The 18,238-nt window shown below is 35.1% G+C and overlaps 3 protein-coding genes across 3 annotated transcripts; 1 reads left to right on the forward strand and 2 right to left on the reverse strand.

Moving 5' to 3' along the window:
* Nucleotides 1-266: 266 nt before the first annotated feature.
* On the reverse strand, nt 267-9,753 carry LOC120772916. Its single transcript, XM_040101816.1, has 3 exons — nt 9,636-9,753; nt 5,052-6,093; nt 267-455 (listed from the first exon to the last, which is right to left on the reverse strand). Exons 2-3 carry the CDS (start codon nt 5,502-5,504, stop codon nt 267-269), a joined length of 642 nt encoding a protein of 213 aa, XP_039957750.1. The 5' UTR covers nt 5,505-6,093; nt 9,636-9,753.
* A 3,121-nt stretch (nt 9,754-12,874) lies between these two features.
* On the forward strand, nt 12,875-13,621 carry LOC120773078. Its single transcript, XM_040102022.1, has 2 exons — nt 12,875-13,276; nt 13,340-13,621. The coding sequence occupies exons 1-2, from the start codon at nt 12,875-12,877 to the stop codon at nt 13,619-13,621; spliced, it is 684 nt and encodes a 227-aa protein (XP_039957956.1).
* Nucleotides 13,622-15,770: 2,149 nt separating this feature from the next.
* On the reverse strand, nt 15,771-16,735 carry LOC120772915. The gene is made up of 2 exons (XM_040101815.1): nt 16,299-16,735; nt 15,771-16,119 (listed from the first exon to the last, which is right to left on the reverse strand). Exons 1-2 carry the CDS (start codon nt 16,707-16,709, stop codon nt 15,838-15,840), a joined length of 693 nt encoding a protein of 230 aa, XP_039957749.1. The 5' UTR covers nt 16,710-16,735; the 3' UTR covers nt 15,771-15,837.
* Nucleotides 16,736-18,238: the final 1,503 nt, after the last annotated feature.

Genomic DNA, 18,238 nt, shown 5'->3' on the forward strand with positions numbered 1-18,238 from the left:
GTTTGTATAGAAATTCTGGCCGACACGAGTAGCAAGAAATTCCAGGCAACAAAGTTTGTTCAAAACAACAATACAGTTTCATTTGATAAATAAAAAATAAATAAAAATTTCATTTGATCTTATTTAAATAAAACTTAAATCAATACGTATTTACATTGTACAATATTAAAGCATAATCTACTTTATCCATCCTACTACTTAAAATAATTTTATAATTACTTTTTCTATTAACAATTACAATTACTTTTTTGTTATTAAAAAATGTGTCAAGTGGCTTTCAGACATTTCGACAGCTTTAGAAACGCTTTACTAGATGAATCCACATATTTCTGCTCGGCCTCGATAATACAAAGAAGAATCTGCTTTTCCGCTTCTTCATATTTGTGTTCCAATTCCACAATGGCGGCGGTGGAATTCAGGTATACTTGCTGCATTGTGTTCACACCTCTAAGGGACTATTTTAGGGATGTTTGGAAAATAAAGTAAAAAATTATAATTAAATTTTTAATATTTTTAAAGTTTATAAAATTTTTGAATAGTATTTTTTTTTTTTGTGTTTTCTATAACACATACTTTGTTTGCAAGAAAAACAGCTTTCGCCCTTAATATCAGCTGATGAAATTTGATTTAGATTGACAGAAAAAAACTAAATTTTCATGTATTTCAACAGAAAACTTTATAATCCAATTAAAAATATTCAAAATATATTATATTATATATAAGCCTCAGCGTGGATAACCTTCATTGCTTTCAATACATTTTTTTTTTGTTTTTGGTTTCGACTCATTGTTGAACAGCTACGACGTCATATTCAAAACCTACGTCTCCTAACCCGTAATATTGCATTTTCCTACAACTTGCATCACTTTGCGTGACAGTTCATTCTGAAACAAGTATCACAGTGAACGCTTTATTTTCAGTGTTTCTCTCTAATAAAAAGATGTGAGTTGCCCAGAATTTTGATTGGCTTCGAATCGAAAATAACGTGAACGTAATCATACAAAAGCGTACATCGAACTTGTATGTCAAAACAAATGTCTGACGCAAAGCGAAGCAGATTTCTATATGAATTGACCATTAGTTCTTGTTGTCTGCTCCCATTGCCTAGACAAGATTGCAGATAGCTTATAAAACTATTCACAGACACTATTTTACAGCATAGGCATAAGTATGTTACTCTTAGATCTAAATTATTTTATTATCAGCGAAAGACACAAGGTTTACTAAAGCGGTTTAGAAAGTAAATTTACGTCATGTACAAGAGAGAATTGTTGAACAGAGTATACAAAGCAAAAGTTATGTGCCACTTAGACATCTAAAATATTTAGTTATATTTGCAAACAAACATCATAACTAAATCATGTTAAGTACTATTGTATTAGCTTATCACTATGCTTGAGTTTATCGAATCAGTTCTGCTTTATTTCTTAATAAATAATTGGAAGTATAAACGATATGCAAGCATTGAAGTATTTGTGTAGATAAAATCGAATTCTTAATAATTTTATATATCTAAGTTCTCATATAAAAAATGTTGCTAATTGATTTTAAAGTAAATATCATAAAATTTTTGAACCACTCCCACCATTAACGAGAATCAATATATGAAGTATGAAAGCAAAAAAACACTAGTCACTAAGTAATCGATACAATTAATTATGTCAATATTAACTTTACAATATTTTTGTTGAGTCATACAATAATCATAAGTGTAAATTCCAAGAAATAAGCCATAATTAGTAAAATTGACAGCAGCCTATAAAATAATATTTATTTCTGCAAAAACAACATATTGGTAAGATAGTATTTAATCCGGTTGAGCTATCAGTTGCTTGTAACAAGTAAAACTATTTATAAACATTGTGACAAAAAGGCACCCGGAAATTGTAAGTTAAATTCCAATCGAACAAAGAATTTGTCTAAAATTTTGTACTTCTAACTAAATTTCGTCTGTTCAGTTTTATCAAATACGCAAGCCTAGGAGTGGCACAAAGCCTTCAAAGCCAGTCAAAAGTGCGTTGAAGACATGTTTCATACTGGACGTTTTTGACTTTTTCAACTGATGAAATATTAAAAAAGTGAAGGATATGGATAGAGAGATTGCCAGACGTCTTAACAATTATTTTCAAACTGAGTACCGTATAATACTACACACCGAAAGTGTTGGTGGTATTTCAAAGGGATCGTTTACTCTAAGCATTTGCCTATACCATGATTAATATTGATGTATATTGCGGTCAAGCGGACATATTGAATGACGCACTGAAATGGCAGAATTCAGAACTGATGAATGGAAAGGTGAATGGTTCTAACAGGTTAATGTGAAACCTCACATTAAGTCTGATATACTATCACACCCATCATATTTTCCAAACTTTTCAGCTTCGGATTGGTACTTGTTCCGGGATCTACAAAATATTTTGGACTTTAACTTTAACTTAAACGCAGGACGTCAAAAACTACTTGAACCATTTTTTTGCCTGCAAGAATTAAAACTTTATGAGCATGGCATCAATCACTTATCACAATAAATTCAGACATAGTAAAAATCAAATAATTCACTTTTAGAGCCTTACAAAACGACGTATTTCTCAAATACCAATGAATATTTTGACGTAAAATTTAGCATAGATGTCACCAACAGTACCAACTTACAGAAAAAAAATTACCGTCGTGTTTCTCGACGCGAAGTATAAACTAAAAATTCACCTTAATTTGATCTCAGTAGTTTATATTTTCATAAAATGTTTTAAGCAATAAAAAAATTGTACTTAAATTGCACTAAAAAAAAATAAATTACTTAGTGAATGACCCAACAGATTATGCAAGAATCCCTGGATGTCTCTTTCCCTGTCATTTGATCATCAATATCAACTAAACGATAACCCAGTTTCCTGGTTTGACTGCCCATAACTTCTCTTCGAATGCATTCTGATCATTGACGAGGTTGAGGTAAGTAACAGTGCCGACGCCATCCGTCCCGATTCGTTTTCTTTTATTATTATGAGATTATGCATATATTCGAGGAGCACGGGCGGTCTTTGGCTTTTAGAACTGTGATATTAACTTGAAAACCAAAACTAAGCTTAGGATCGATAGGTACTTCAAAATCAACAAATCTTACTATAGACCAAAGTTTTGATAAATACTACCACACTTCACTGATGTAGACATAAACAAAACGTTCTCTTTCTGAAGAGGAACGAATCTTCACTCGAAATCTTAAAACAAATATTTGATCCAATCTAGAACCTAGAGGAAAACAAGTAAGGAAGGGCTAAGTTCGGGTGTCACCGAACATTTTATACTCTCGCATGATAAAGTGATAATCGAGATTTCATTATACGTCATTTACATATTTTTCAAATACCGTATTTTTGTAAAGTTTTATTCCGCTATCATCATTGGTTCCTAATGTATATACTCATCAGGGTGTTAAGAAAATATTATATACCGAATTTCATTGAAATCGGTCTAGTAGTTCCTGAGATATGGTTTTTGGTCCATAAGTGGGCGAGGCCACGCCCATTTTCAATTTTTAAAAAAAGGCTGAGTGCAGCTTCCTTGTGCAATTTCTTTCCTAAAATTTAGTGTTTCTGACGTTTTTTGTTAGTCGGTTAACGCACTTTTAGTGATTTTCAACATAACCTTTGTATGGGAGGTGGGCGTGGTTATTATCCGATTTCTTCATTTTTGAACTGTATATGAAGATGCCTGAAGGAATCGAGTTTGGTTGACATAGCTATAGTAGTTTCCGAGATATATACAAAAAACTTAGTAGGGGGCGGGGCCACGCCCACTTTTCCAAAAAAATTAAGTCCAAATATGCCTCTCCCTAATGCGATCCTTTGTGCGAAATTTCACTTTAATATCTTTATTTATGGCTTAGTTATGACACTTTATAAGTTTTCGGTTTCCGCCATTTTGTGGGCGTGGTAGTTGGCCGATTTTGCCCATCTTCGAACTTAACCTTCTAATGGAGCCAAGGAATACGTGTACCAAGTTTCATCATGATATCTCAATTTTTACTTAAGTTACAGCTTGCACGGACGGACAGACGGACGGACGGACAGACAGACATCCGGATTTCGACTCTACTCGTCACCCTGATCACTTTAGTATATATAACCCTATATCTGACTCTTTTAGTTTTAGGACTTACAATCAACCGTTATGTGAACAAAACTATAATACTCTCCTTGGCAACATTGTTGCGAGAGTATAAAAATTATTTAATATTGAATTTTTTTTAGAAATAAATAATGGGCATATATTCCATGCAGTCACTCAATAAACCAATCGATTCGATATTCATCGATATCATCCATAATCAGTTAAACCATAGATAATCATAAAATCATCAAATTAAATAATAATCATGGGTGATCGTTAAGGCATACATGTCGAATTTTTCTATAAAAAAATGGTTATAATTAGAACCAAATTTGTCAGTAAGTCTTTGGAATACATAATTTGGATTCTAATTCTGGATCTAATTTAAAAAATATTTACCTACGGAGAGAACCATCCTAATATATACATTTGTACATATATACATAATATATAATAAATTATTCAATACAGTGAAAATTTCATTTGCGAATATAGGTTTAATTTTGAATATGTTCATAAAAATAAACGTGAATGTAAAAATAACGAATTTAATGCTATTTTCTCAGTTGGGTTAACAGCATCTGTTAGTTGTGGTTCAAAAAGATTATTTACTTGGGACCTGTCAATACGTTAATGGAAATACATATGCACTTAATAGAGCGTTCTTTTAATACAGCTTTCACTATATTTCATATTTTTGTTTTGACTATCCTATCTTCTAAGTGGCTTTAAACTGGACACTGTGTGCTAAATTTTGCTAAAATCGGTTTAGTAATTTAGGTGTCCATCACGGACAAACCACGTGGCACATAATTTTTATACATAAATATATTCGAACAAACATTATCCGCCTTTCACTATACATACTGCGTATTTTTCTTGCAAACACCGTCCAGAGACCCACACATACTTATATTATATTATTTCTATGCACTTACATGTTGGGCGCTGCATTGAAAGAACTCCATATCACCCGCAATTTGTGCACAATCACAAATATTCGTACACAACTCGGTCACTTGCTCCGTCATATCCTCTCGCGTTGACCATTCCGCACTCACAAATTCCATGCGCTTCCGACTGCCCAACATTTGGCATTCCCGATATGCCGACGCATAGGTGTTGCTCGCATTTCGACTCTCCTGCAAAAATGTCTCAAAGCAATCATTTTCAACGCGCGTCAACAGCAGAGCGACATCGCCAACAACAATATCATTCGCTGGCATACCGGCGCCAACACCAACCACATTCTCCGGTAATACCGCAAATGCCAGCGCCCGATTGCAACAGCTGTTGGTGAACCACAGCAAAAGCAGCAACAGCGACAGCGGCGGCGACTCTAACTGTTTTAACAATGACACTCGCTGAGCCATTGTTGATGGGTTAGACATTTACACTGACACAACGGTTCATACGCTCACGTGCATATGTAAGGCGACACGGTAGAGCACGTAGACAACAAGTAGGCGATTGCAAATGTGTAATTGATGGCAAATTGTGCTTGTGCACTGCTGTTGTTGCTGCTTTGCTTTGCTGCAATCATGTAGTGCACACACCGACTGTCCGTCAGTTACGTGTGCTTATGCGTAGACAGACAATTTGGTTTATTTCACTCAGCTCACAATCAGTTGTGCCGTATAGTTGACAGACTTGGAAATAGACAGGCGTACCGTTTGACAGCCAGACAATAATTGCGGTGTACGTTACATGAGCTAGGCAATGTGTCTACTAATTGTTGTGGCGGTGGCGGTGGCGTTCTCTAGGCACTAGTCAATCAGATAGACATGTGTGTGTCGGCATGTGCGAGGGGCAAACGTTTTCGGCGGCCTTATCTTAAATTGAAAGCGTTGGAGGGCAGTTAGGGTTGAGGGCGAGATAGCATATATTCTATAAAATATCAATTAACCACAACAGAAATTCAATTACAGCTAACCGCAGCATTTTAAAGCGCTGATTAGGGACGTCAGAATTTTACGAAAGCTGAAAGTATGTTATAATTAGTTAAAAAATTATAAAAATATTTATACTAAGGATGTAACAATAAAATATGCTATTAAATAAATAAATAAAATAAATATAAAATATAAATAAAATATAAAAACATATCGTTTAAAATTAAAGTCTGCGTCCTCTTTTCGCTTTCTCTGTACTTTCAAATTGATCGCCAAACGTGGCATAATTAACTTTGTTTACACATAAGTGCACAATTATCAAAAACAATTAAATCCAAATATAGCTTGTTTTGCAAAAAAAAAAAATCAGCAGATAGTTAATTTGCAAAAAAAAAAAACATTTAAAAGGAGTAATTTATCTTCAGCCCAGATAACCATTTTGGTATATCAAGCTTTGAAGCGACAAAACAGGGTAGTCCGAAATTTAGAAACTCTTAACACTTAGCAGAGACGATTTTATTCAAATTTTTTGTACACTCGACTCCTAAGTACAATTTCTTCATGCGGAGGACTTGAAAAGCCCGCATGGCGTCGGAAAAACGGACTTATAATTTTTGTTTTTATTGTTTGTTATACCCTTAACAGTGTATATTAAGTTTGCCACGAAGTTTGTTACACCCTAAAAGAAACGTCGAAGAGCGACCACGATCAGCGTAGCGAGCTGGGTCGATGTCCCTATCCGTCTATCCATCTGCCATTAATGCGCGAAGTACAGCCTCAGTCTCTGAGATATCATTCTGGAATTTTGCAGACATACTCCCCAAAGAGCAACCGATATCGGACAATTATAGCATATAGCTCCATGCAAACTGTGCGATCAAAATCATGATCTTGTAAGGAAAACCTTATTGTCTCATTAACTTTTACCACGCCTCTAGAATATTGTTCTAAATTTTCAGCTGATCTGGGTAATAGTTACGGAGATACAGCCTTGCGAACTTGTGCGCTCGAGACTTGCTGGTCTAAGTGCGCCGTCTTTAAGCACGTTTTTCTCGCAACTGTGTTTTTGAACTGGGTTGGCAAGATTTCTCGAGAACTACTCGATCGGTCTTCATGGAATTTTACACAGTATTTTGATTCTTAAAGACTTGGACAAAAGATTTTTTTTTCGATTACAACTATTTGAAAAAAAAAATGTTGCGACATTTTCATTGAATTTTTTTCTTTTGTAAAAATCCAATTTTCAAGCTTTTTTTCTTCGTCAAAGTTCTAAATTAAGGTTTGAACTAAAATATATATTTTTCACTTTAGAAGATCCTGTAAAGAATTATCTTACCAACGCGGGTGCATCTTTTTTCGGAGGGGTTACCGGAAATGGCGTCGCAATGGCCGAGATTAAAATATTTTTTTTCTCCAAAAATTTCAGAATTTATTTGTTAGTAGTGTAAAATATGAATAATAAAATCTTTAATTTATTAAATGAGAAAAAATTGTTGAAAAAGGGCTGTTTTTTACCCCAGGAAAACCATGTAACCCCTTAATCGCTCTGATCTCCGAAGAAATTGCTGTGCTAAAGCATACAGATGCCACACAAATTGGCTGATCAAACTCAAGTACTTTATAGAACACTTTTTAATTTGTGAAAGGTATAAAAGATTGCGTGCACGCAATGCTAATATTTCTGCTTGTTTATAAGTAGATTACTTAACATTCTCCTACATTATTGAATTGTTCTCATAACAACCAGTATTTACTATATCATAAACTCAAAAGGCATAGCAGCTTCGAAACGAAGATGATAACTATTTTTGGCCAAAATAACTGGTAAGAATGTCAACCAACAAACAGAGCTTTCATGAATTAGCCAAAAAATCTTCCAAACTCTGTCATTGAAAAACTTTTTAAAGTATACGCTCTTAATTCTTAGATTTCCACATAAATATTTAACAAAACAAATTTGAAATGAAAAGGAACATGTTTTTGTATATTTTAAATCCAAAAAAAACCAAAACACAAATAGTTATAATTTATAAATTCTACTTATATTGTAATGACTTCCTTCTGCTTATCACCTAAGTGGTCGCTATAGTTTGCAGTTCCTAGAAAAAAGGCTGCACTTATTTTATACGCAAACTATTCTATAGTGTTTTTAAGAACTCGCTATCTGCCTTGTTATCTCCAAGAGTATCATTAATACTATTTAACTATATTTATTATTATTTCCTATATTAAAACAACAACAATTAAGTGTTATTTTGTAATTAAATTTCCGTGAATGGAGCCCATAAATATTGATATCACAAGTTAAATACGTATATGTATTAGGGTGAGTCAAAAAAAAAATACCCTATCTAAACCTAATCTAAAACTTACCGAACCAAATCCGTCTAAGACCAACGAAGTCACCGAAAAAAAAGTTCTTGGTCGTATAAAATTCAGCTAATATACAAGTAGAACCGGCTGTCGTGGGAATTGAATACATAGTAAGATCAAAACTTTGTTTCATTTTTGACCCGCATTGGCAAGGCTACGCTGTAAGCATCTAGGGTTCCCACGGTATGATACATTGGTGTAGTTGTCGATAGTGAGGCCTCCGAGTCTATTAAAAATTGCGCCAAACGCAGGCATTCTAAAGGATGTCTACTCCTCATATACATAGCAACTGAACTCCATCCGGTATCGTAAAGGACCAAAACTGGTCTATGCGTGGCGTATTGCTAACCTAATACTACTTGTAAATATGGACTTATAAGCTTGTGTTTTCTTTTGTTTTTAATTAGTAAGAAGAATAGTACTTATATAGTTTATGAATATCAGAAAATAAAAAAAAGCATAATAATACCAGAGATAAAGAGATCCCCAACTCATCTCTCATTGAAAGTAAGAGAGCAATTGCTAACGTCAAAACCACCTAAACTATGGCAACTGTCAAAGTAAGTTGGATGGCCAGATTGAAATCTTACCAAAAAAATATGTAAACGGAGGGATTTGTGGGCTCTTTGAAGATCACACATATTCAATGTAAAATTATTACGAATATTTTTTATTTAAGGGCTAACAAGCTTAAATGCCTTTATTAATAATTGAAAGTACAAAAGTCAGTTGTTCTAAAATGCCATACAAATCTATAATTAGTTTCTCCATATATTATTGTCCAATCTGGCTATAATGGGAAAGTTGGACATCCCTTAATCCCTGGTAATACTAAACTGCTAGTTGCTTTGTATAATAAATATTAAAGCTGTCGCATTTGCTCCATATTTTTGACTATCACTGTACTTCAAACAGCCAATTATCAATCACTTTTCATATTCATATTCCATATTCCATTATCCATATTAAAACAAAACAAAAAAATTAAAATAATATATATAAATTGTTTAGGCACTTTTGTGGAACGATCACACAAAAAAAATATTATTTAAGAAACAAAATCTCGCCTGATTTAGCCTCTGCTGATGGAACCATACGAATATCAATCTGCTAAGCCTACCCTATCACACCAAAATAAAACTTAACTCAATCCGAAATAAAACTTACCGAGTATTGCACAAAGCCTAAATTAAGCCGAAGTGTTAACATATTAGTTAGAACTTTATCCTGAGAATTAGTTGTAGTCTTAATATTTACCTGCGTATGGGATTCTCTACTAGTTTATAGTACTAAACTTGAGCCGCCAACCAAACTGACACTAGAAAGCGACTAACTAAACTAACTGCATTGAATTTTTCGAAATAAAAGTTAAACATTTTAATGTTAACACTTTACTTCCCTCAAAATACTGTTTAGATCATTAACACGTTATTTTTGAAATTAAAACTGAAAGTATTGAAGTAAAATTAATTTTTAAAATAACCGATACCAACGTATACGAATTAGTTAAAAATCAACTGCTCTGCCATAAGCAATTATGTCACCACGAAGAAGAGAGCATATTGAGAAATGTTGTTTATTTATTTCACCTTTTTATTATCATTCCAACACTGATAAGGGAGTTGAAACTTATAAACAGATTTTTATTGATAAGTGGATGTAAATGTAGGTAGATATGAAGACATGTATAAACGATATGAATTGAGTTACTGATAAGCGCCGCTGGAAAACTAATTACTCACTCAGTAGGTTTTTGAGCACATTTCCTAAAAACAATTAGCTGAGCGCATTTTAATAGCTTCAGCGACATCTTTTATCTACAATTTGACTTACTTTCGGTTTTTGGCTTTGCTGTGTACTTTACTCTTTATTACTGAAAGTTCAGAGTATTTCAAGGTATACAAAATTATTTTAATGTAGATGTTACGTCCGGCATTTTTACTATTTTTGTGCTCTTAACCAAGGAAAGTTGAAACTAAGCTAGGCAATAACTAATCTATTGTGAATCTCGAAGAAGTGGCGAAAATTCAAAATCGGTCAAAACCAAAACCTGCACACATGTAATTAATCGAATTCTACTCGAACTGAAACCAAACTATATTTCACTTTCCAAAAGATCTTCATTGAATGGGAAAATGTAAATTATAAAACCGAAACGAACCCTTTTTTCTGACTCCATCAACTACAAAAGCCTTCAGTGAAGCTAAAGTTAAAGTTTTGAGTCAGAATATCAACTAAAGTAGTTAGTTGTTATTAAAGCTTTGTATTATGTATAGCATGATGATATTTGAGTACATTGATACCTTCGTTTCGTACTCGGTTCCACTAAGATAATTGATCTGTTTGGAAATAAATAAGTTAAATCGAATAACCCACACGACCGATGAAAATTCATCAAAAGGTCAGCCTCACTTCACACAAGTCAAGTCACAAATCATTGAAACTTAATTGACAGGACTTACGGTTGGGTATACCACTGACAGCGACGTCAGAATAACAAGGTGCGTTCCAAAGTAAACAGGACTTTAAAAAAATAAACAGAACAAATGGTTTTCACGGCGAATACAATTTATTTTATTCAAATAGTCTCCTTCTGCTTCAATACAGCTCTTTCCACGGTCCAAAAGCATGTCGAACTAGTGTTTTAGCTCGTTGGCCCGTATGGCCGCCAGTATGCCGGTGCAAGCCTTTTCAATGGCCTCGACGTCTGCATAACGCTTTCTTTAATGGGAAAATGCATTTTTCCGAAAAGAAAGAAGTCGCACGGTGTCATATCAGGTGAATACGAGGAGTGATTAATGGTTCAAATATGATTTTTGGTCAAATAATCGGTCACAATGGTGTCCTTTGAAAGTGGGATTCTGAGCAATTTTTGGTGGTCAGTCAATTTGTGCGGAACAAACCGTGCACACACCTTTCGTAAGCTTAAATGTTCGGTCAAAATGCCATAAATCGATGTTTTGGAGATGCTCAATTCCATTTCCATGAATTTCAATGAATATTTCGGTTGATTTTTGATGAATTCACGCACAGTTTCGATGGAATTTCCGGTGATCACGGATTTTGATTGGGCCACATGTTGATCGTCATTTATGTCCAGCCATCGTAGAGGCCATCCCAATTTGACTTTCATGTCACTGTTGACAATAATCCCAGTGAAAACGTCTGAGTAGCCAATTGAGAAGTAAAATCCTCGCTCGATAAAAAATACCAACCTCATTAAGTCACTCATTACTCCCGTCATGTTATATGCATCGTTCCATCGTTCCTGTATGAGATATACGACGGTATTGATATAATTCAGCGAATTAAGAGACGCGGGCTCCGATTAGATGGGAACACTCACGCTTCGAATATGAATACACACCGGTGGACTCAAATGAAGCGAAAGTCCTATACTTCATTGGACAGATTATAGGGATAGTGACAAGTAGAGCATCAAAAAGAAGATAATGATTTTTCAGTATGGTACTCTGAATAATTGGTTGATAAAACCTTCTAAAAAAACGCTCTCGAAGTATGAACTCTTAATATTAACGGGAAGGTCCACCGCCTAGCGGGTTTCTATTTTTTGCTTGTTATCAGATACAAAAATTTGTAACTCGCTTGCAACTACATGAAAAAAATTTCGTTACATAGATACGATTTACGAGACAAATTGGTCTCGTAGGGTTTTCTCGTAATTTTAAACGTTTCAGCGTATAAAAATATTAAGCCAAGGAAAGCAACTATTTCTGAATGCAACAGAGTATAAAGAGAGATATTGATGATTGTTAGAGGGCACAATAGATCTAAGGTTTCGGTGTAATGCTCATCTATTTATTTTATTGATGAATAATTCTCCAAGTGTAAGCGATTGAGAAGAAAGTTCTAAATATCTAAAAGCACAATAACCTGCTGGTCAACAACTTCTCTCTTCTGCCATAAGAACACACTGACTCATTAACATTGCGAAATATCTCAAATAATGTCATTCACCTCTCGATAACTGATAACTAATTTTTATTGCTGGACTCAATTTTTCATTAGTATTAGGTATATAAAATCGGCTCGTAATAAAAGTGACGTGAGTGATTGTATTTAAGATGTGTAATTACTAATGATTGCAACTGCTGATGACCGGTAAACAGAGTTCGATGTGCGCTTCTGGCAAAGCAAAAGTTATATCGCTTGCACGAACACCGCAGACTTATTATTTTGCTGTGAAAGACACCCGTGGGCGATAAGCGAGATTGCTAGCAAAGAAATGAAAAATATCACCGAAAAATCAAAAATTAAAAAACCGACTTCAAAAATTTCTTCAATCTTCAGCACGTTATCAGAAATGTGGTTGGGTGCTGGCAGTATATAAAATCTTTCAACGCTCCGATGAATGTCACAGTCCAAATTGTTAGTGTAACAGCCAGCAAGACGGCCAAAGCAATTTAAAGTGAAAATAATTATTTTTAAATTATCGAAGTACTCGAGAACCAACAAAGAAAGCTAACTCATAAAATATGTCGTGCTCATTGGTATTCTCCCTACTTACCGTCCTTTTCGTCGCCATGCAAACTCATGCGGGCCTAACACGTCATCACAGCAGAGTACACGAATTCAACGCCGATCAAACTTTGATCGATTTCTTATTGAACACGCGCAACTTCCAGCAAAGTGATCCAAGGCGTTCCAACGAATGCTTCGGCTACTATTTGCCAAAACTCACCGATTGCTATGAGGAATATGAAAAGGACTATTCGCAATGTTTGGATAGTTCCGAGGATAGACGCAAAAAAATCGACGAGTCAACACATAAACAGCGAGAAGAAATCGAAGATTCGAGTGAGCATGCCTGCAAGTTGCTCGAAAACTGTGTACCCAAAAAGGACTCGATTGATTACTTTGAGTGCTTCGAGTTGGCTGTAAGTAAAGATGTTCCCAGAAAAAAAATTTTAAATACGATTATTTCTTCACTTTATCCACAGAGTAATTCAAATCAGCGTACGATGTATAAAGTTTCCACAAATGCCTCCGATACGTTGGCTAAAGTGAAACAAGCTTATAGCGAATCCGATTATCAGGAGAATGTTTGCCTGGTCGATTCAAAGCGCAAATACGATGGAAATAATAAAGTCATCTACAACAGTTTGCAAAGTTGCCTAAATGGTGAATCTGATGTACCAACAACAACCACAGCGTACCCAAGTCACACAACAAAGTCAACAACGCATATATCTCCGGATCCAACTACAACTGAAAAATATTAATTTACTCTTTCTAAATTAACACAGAATTATTTATGTTTGCTTTCAAACAAAATTTTGTCAAAATTCATGGTATCATTAAATAGTAATAAATATAGTATCTATACTTACATTAAATGTCTATTTTCTCTAATAATGTTTAATAGCTGATATATCTTTTCCGAAGTTTTGAATTCTTCGTAAGGAAGACATACTGTTACAGCCTCGATAAATATGAAAATCCCTGTCCGAGTTTTCTTTTTTTTTAGTGAAGGAGATTTCGCTTACAGTGACACTGGTCAGAACCATTCCAAGAGAAATATCCAATATATTCCTGCTTTATCGCTCTCAACTTACAACAAGAAGTTGTGTTTATTATAAACTATGAAACAGAAAACAGTATCCAATAACTAGTCTCCTCTCACAAAAATCGAAATACCTTGAGTGAACCAGTAATTTAATCGCTATCTTTGGCCATTGCAACTTTCACGATTTCGGTGGAAATTTGAAAGCACTGATAGAAATAATCGGCAACATAATCTATTGTAGGATCAGTTCTGAGCTCAAAACTTTGTCCCGATAGGGACAGCAAACGACGTTATATTTTTACCCACTCTTTTGACATTTCTCTTCAGTAAGGTTTGACATTTTTTTATGAACAAATATACGAACCAACAACGAGTCGAAAAAATTCGGTGATAGTGGCCTCAATTTTAAGAGCGCAACGTCCAATTTATGGTCGTCAAAATCATCCTGTCAGATCAACAATTGAGTGTCTAGTGGAAAAATTTGAATACACAGGCACATCACAAAATGTTTCTGTGCCAACGAGACAAAGAAGTGCCCGTCGAGAATATTGGTGCCGCTAACGCATGCATCAAATGAGGAAGATCCAAATCAGTCTCTCACAGGGCATCTCTGTGACGTCGTAGTGGTGAATTTGTGAAAATATCTTGGCCTACATGCTTACAAGATCAAACTGAGGCAAGAACTGAACTAGTTTGACCACCAGAATCGTCGTATGTTTGTGAATTATGCTGAGCATCAACTTGAAAATCATCCGGATTTTCATTGAAAAATCATCTTCAGCGCTCATTTCGTCACAGCTCATTGCTATCCGAATATATTTTTGGCCCGAACTGGATGATGTGGTGAATATGTGGTTACTACTGGACTGCGCCACAAGCCACACAGCGAATGTCACAATCGATTTATTGAAAGCCAAGTTTGGTGAACTTGTTATCACAAAATAGTCTAGTCAATTGACCGCCTCGGTCGTGCGATTTGACGCCGTTAGATTATTTCCATCAAGTCTATGAACTATCCTAACAAGTCAGCGACGATTGGTGAACTTCGTACGAATATCGAATGTGAATGTTCAGCAGTATCGGTCTATTTATGTTTGATAACCGTCGGAAATTCTGTTCAGCTTCCGAACTTTTACAAGTGTGCCCGTGATGGTCATACAAAAGAAATCGAGTTCCATACTTAAAGAATTACATTGATATTCTATTTTATATTTTACGTGGCAGGTCTCAAACTTTGGGGAGGAATGTTACGCCTTCTCACTTTAGCTCACCTTCAAGCATATGTTTTGGTCTAAGGCTGGAAGTCGGGAGCTGCTTGAGTCATATATAAAGGAATCTTTACCGGCCACTGCCAAGTGAATAGCGCTCAGAGAACTTTCCTCACTAGCGTGAACCTACACACCGTAGAAATTTGTCATATAGCTGCCATAAAAATGGCCGGTCAAAATCAAGTTCATGTACATAGATAATTTCAAGGTATGTAAGAAATTTAACTGCCACCCGAAACTGATGAAGTTGACTTTTTCTTTAAATTCCCTCACTGCGAATGATATTCTATTAAATAAACTTCTGGAATCATAACTATTTAACGCAAAATTCGTTCTTATGCCACCCAATTTGACTTTTTACCTAAAATTTACGTAAAACTCAAGTTTGGAGAGCCTTTTTTAGAGGTGTCTAGGAACCTATTTTTCCAAGCACCAATCGAAAAAAAAAAAATTTTGTGTATCACTCTAATCTACATACTTCTTTAGATACTTTTAGACAGCTTACTTTAAATCAAGTCACTTCAAGATCATTTTTGTGTTATTGCTATTTTTTATTTTTTATAAAAATTTATAAATTATAAATAAGTTTTACTCTATAACATTCTTTCTCTTGCAACTCATGCGCCTATAATGGAATTTAAACGCTAGCATGCGAGCGATTGGCTCAGAGTCCTATTTGAGTCCGGCTTTCAATTGACTGATCGGCATCTTTAGAGATTTGGGTGCTGACGGCTTCGTTCTGTGCTTTTGGTGGGCTCCACTCTCCAAGCAAACAATCATTTAGACACGTTCTGCTAGTACTTAAGTCATTCACGTTCTTAACACGGGCGTTAGTAGTACACACACGTTCGGTGTCGTTGATGGCTTGATAGGAAATTGTCAATTTGTCAGCGACGCGCTCCGATGTGACGGTTATGTTAAACAAATTCGGGCTGTTATCGTCAGACTGTTAAGATAAACAGAGGGATGAAGGAAATCAGTATGTGTACAAGGTAAATATTTAGAAGAATATTTAAATGCAAGTAGGGATGATATTAGGTTAAAGTTTCAGTTAATCAATATTTTTTAGGAACCTTCCACTAAATTTGTAATTGATTAATTTTTCAGTTTCAGGCGAACACTTACCGCCTTATTGTAGCATTGAAAGAACTCCAAACCATCAGATATACTTTCGCAAGCAGCCAAAGATGAGCAAAGTGAGTGACCATCATCCAAAAGATCTCGACGTTCCAACGCACTTTGCTCCGAAAGCAATTTCTTTGCCGCCGTTGCCGTATTTTTGCAATCGTTGTACTCCTTGTAGTAGACTTCATTGATCGCCGTCTGATTATCCAAATACCAATCGAAACATGCATCAGTGTCCTCAGCTCCGACGGCTGCGCCACGGGTCAATTGCAATGTCTGCACGACCTGACGTAGAGCCAAGTTTTGCTGTTCAAGCAATGGCTGCCAATCTACAGGCGATTGCGCCAAGACGCTGCTGGCAATTGTTGCCAATAGCAAGAAGAGCAGTGACTTTGTTGCTATCTTACGCATTTTTATTCTTTGAAGTATTTTATGTGTTTATAAATTTTTTAAATATTTTTGTATATGATTTTGTCGAAGAAATTTTAAACTTCTACTCGCTGTTCACTGTTTCCTTCACACCTGTCTCACTTGGACATCCAACTGTTAATGATGTTCTAAAGCACCCTTAACCAGCTTTTATATGAGTGTGGACTGTTTTGGCGGGTGCTTTCTTCGTAATTATATTGCATTAGTCACTTTGATTTGTTCGATTTAATCTTATTTTTATAACAACATACAATGCATAGATGTATTATGTTAGCAGTAGTTCGTAATCTTTAAAACTAGAGTTGTAAAATCCATCGATTGTTCTTTCACAATTCCCGCCGTTTTCGACAGATGTTCTCACGCAAACTCCTTAATACGGCCAAATAGAATTCCTTATTGACCGTCTGTCACTCCGGAATAAATTCGTACCAAACCACGAATATCGAAAAAACTAATAAGCCAATCCGAAATTCGGAGTCAGTAGCCTCAACTTTAAGAGCGGGTTTTTCAATAAGAGCGCAACAAAAATAAAACAAAAACGGTACGGGATATCAATGAATTCATTTGTTCCTGTGAAAGTACATTCGTACGTACTCCTCTCAATGATAACCAAATATTTCTGCCCGGAATTGGATGCTATGGATTTGGAGAATATGTGGTTTCAATAGCATGGTGCCACAAGCCACATAGCAAATGTCACAATCGAATTATTGAAAACCAAATGTGGTAAACGTGTTATCTCACGAAATGACCCAGTCATTTGGCAGCCTCGGTCGTGTGATTTGACGTCGTTAGATTATTTCCTATGGAACTACGTCAAGTCTATGGTCTATGCCAACAAGCCAACGACGATTGATGAACTTCGCACGAATATGGGACGTGAAATTTCAACAGTATCGGCCGATTTATGCTTGAAACCTGTCGAAAATTGGGTTCATCGTCTGGACTTCTGAAAGAAATCGAATTTCATACATAAAGAATTTAATTTTTCATTTCACTTTTGTAGCGCTCTTTTTGAAAATCTCGTTACATAGTAGAAAGGTGAAAAAGCAAAGTATTAAAAGTATTTCTTCGGGATAGAATGTTATTGTTTTATTTATTGGTTGCACGAATTTCGTTTATGTATGTCACCGATTCAAATGCACGATTCTTTGATTGCTTCCATTTTCGACGTTAGAACTTGACCGTTTTATATAAATTGCGATGACGAGTAATATATATTTTTAACCTGAGGGGATTTCACTAATTCCAGATTTATGATCATAAGTTTCAATAAAGTCCAGACCAGAATTCGTAGAAATGATTATCTTTATTAGTAATTGGTATGCCTACAAATGGGCACATATACGAGTATAACTTTCTAAGAATTGAGTATACAACTGAGGGATTGATAATGGTGAATGCGATAATTTTTGAGAGGAGAGAAGCAGTGCAAATAATTATGTATTTTTATCTAGTACAAGGTTTTACAATATTTTTGGCATTCACTAAAAAATCTAAAAGTATTTTTG

Source organism: Bactrocera tryoni, chromosome 3, assembly GCF_016617805.1.
Source record: "Bactrocera tryoni isolate S06 chromosome 3, CSIRO_BtryS06_freeze2, whole genome shotgun sequence".
NCBI lineage: Eukaryota > Metazoa > Arthropoda > Insecta > Diptera > Tephritidae > Bactrocera > Bactrocera tryoni.

What these genes read in the sequence shown, in the direction of transcription:
- LOC120772916 (XM_040101816.1), bottom strand. Translation starts at nt 5,504, where the DNA reads ATGTCTAACCCATCAACAATGGCTCAGCGAGTGTCATTGTTAAAACAG. An exon ending in TTCAATGCAGCGCCCAACAT is followed by an intron (nt 456 to 5,051) that starts GTAAGTGCATAG and finishes TCCCTAAAATAG; the next exon opens with TCCCTTAGAGGTGTGAACAC.
- LOC120773078 (XM_040102022.1), top strand. Translation starts at nt 12,875, where the DNA reads ATGTCGTGCTCATTGGTATTCTCCCTACTTACCGTCCTTTTCGTCGCC. An exon ending in TTGAGTGCTTCGAGTTGGCT is followed by an intron (nt 13,277 to 13,339) that starts GTAAGTAAAGAT and finishes CTTTATCCACAG; the next exon opens with AGTAATTCAAATCAGCGTAC.
- LOC120772915 (XM_040101815.1), bottom strand. Translation starts at nt 16,709, where the DNA reads ATGCGTAAGATAGCAACAAAGTCACTGCTCTTCTTGCTATTGGCAACA. An exon ending in TTCAATGCTACAATAAGGCG is followed by an intron (nt 16,120 to 16,298) that starts GTAAGTGTTCGC and finishes TTATCTTAACAG; the next exon opens with TCTGACGATAACAGCCCGAA.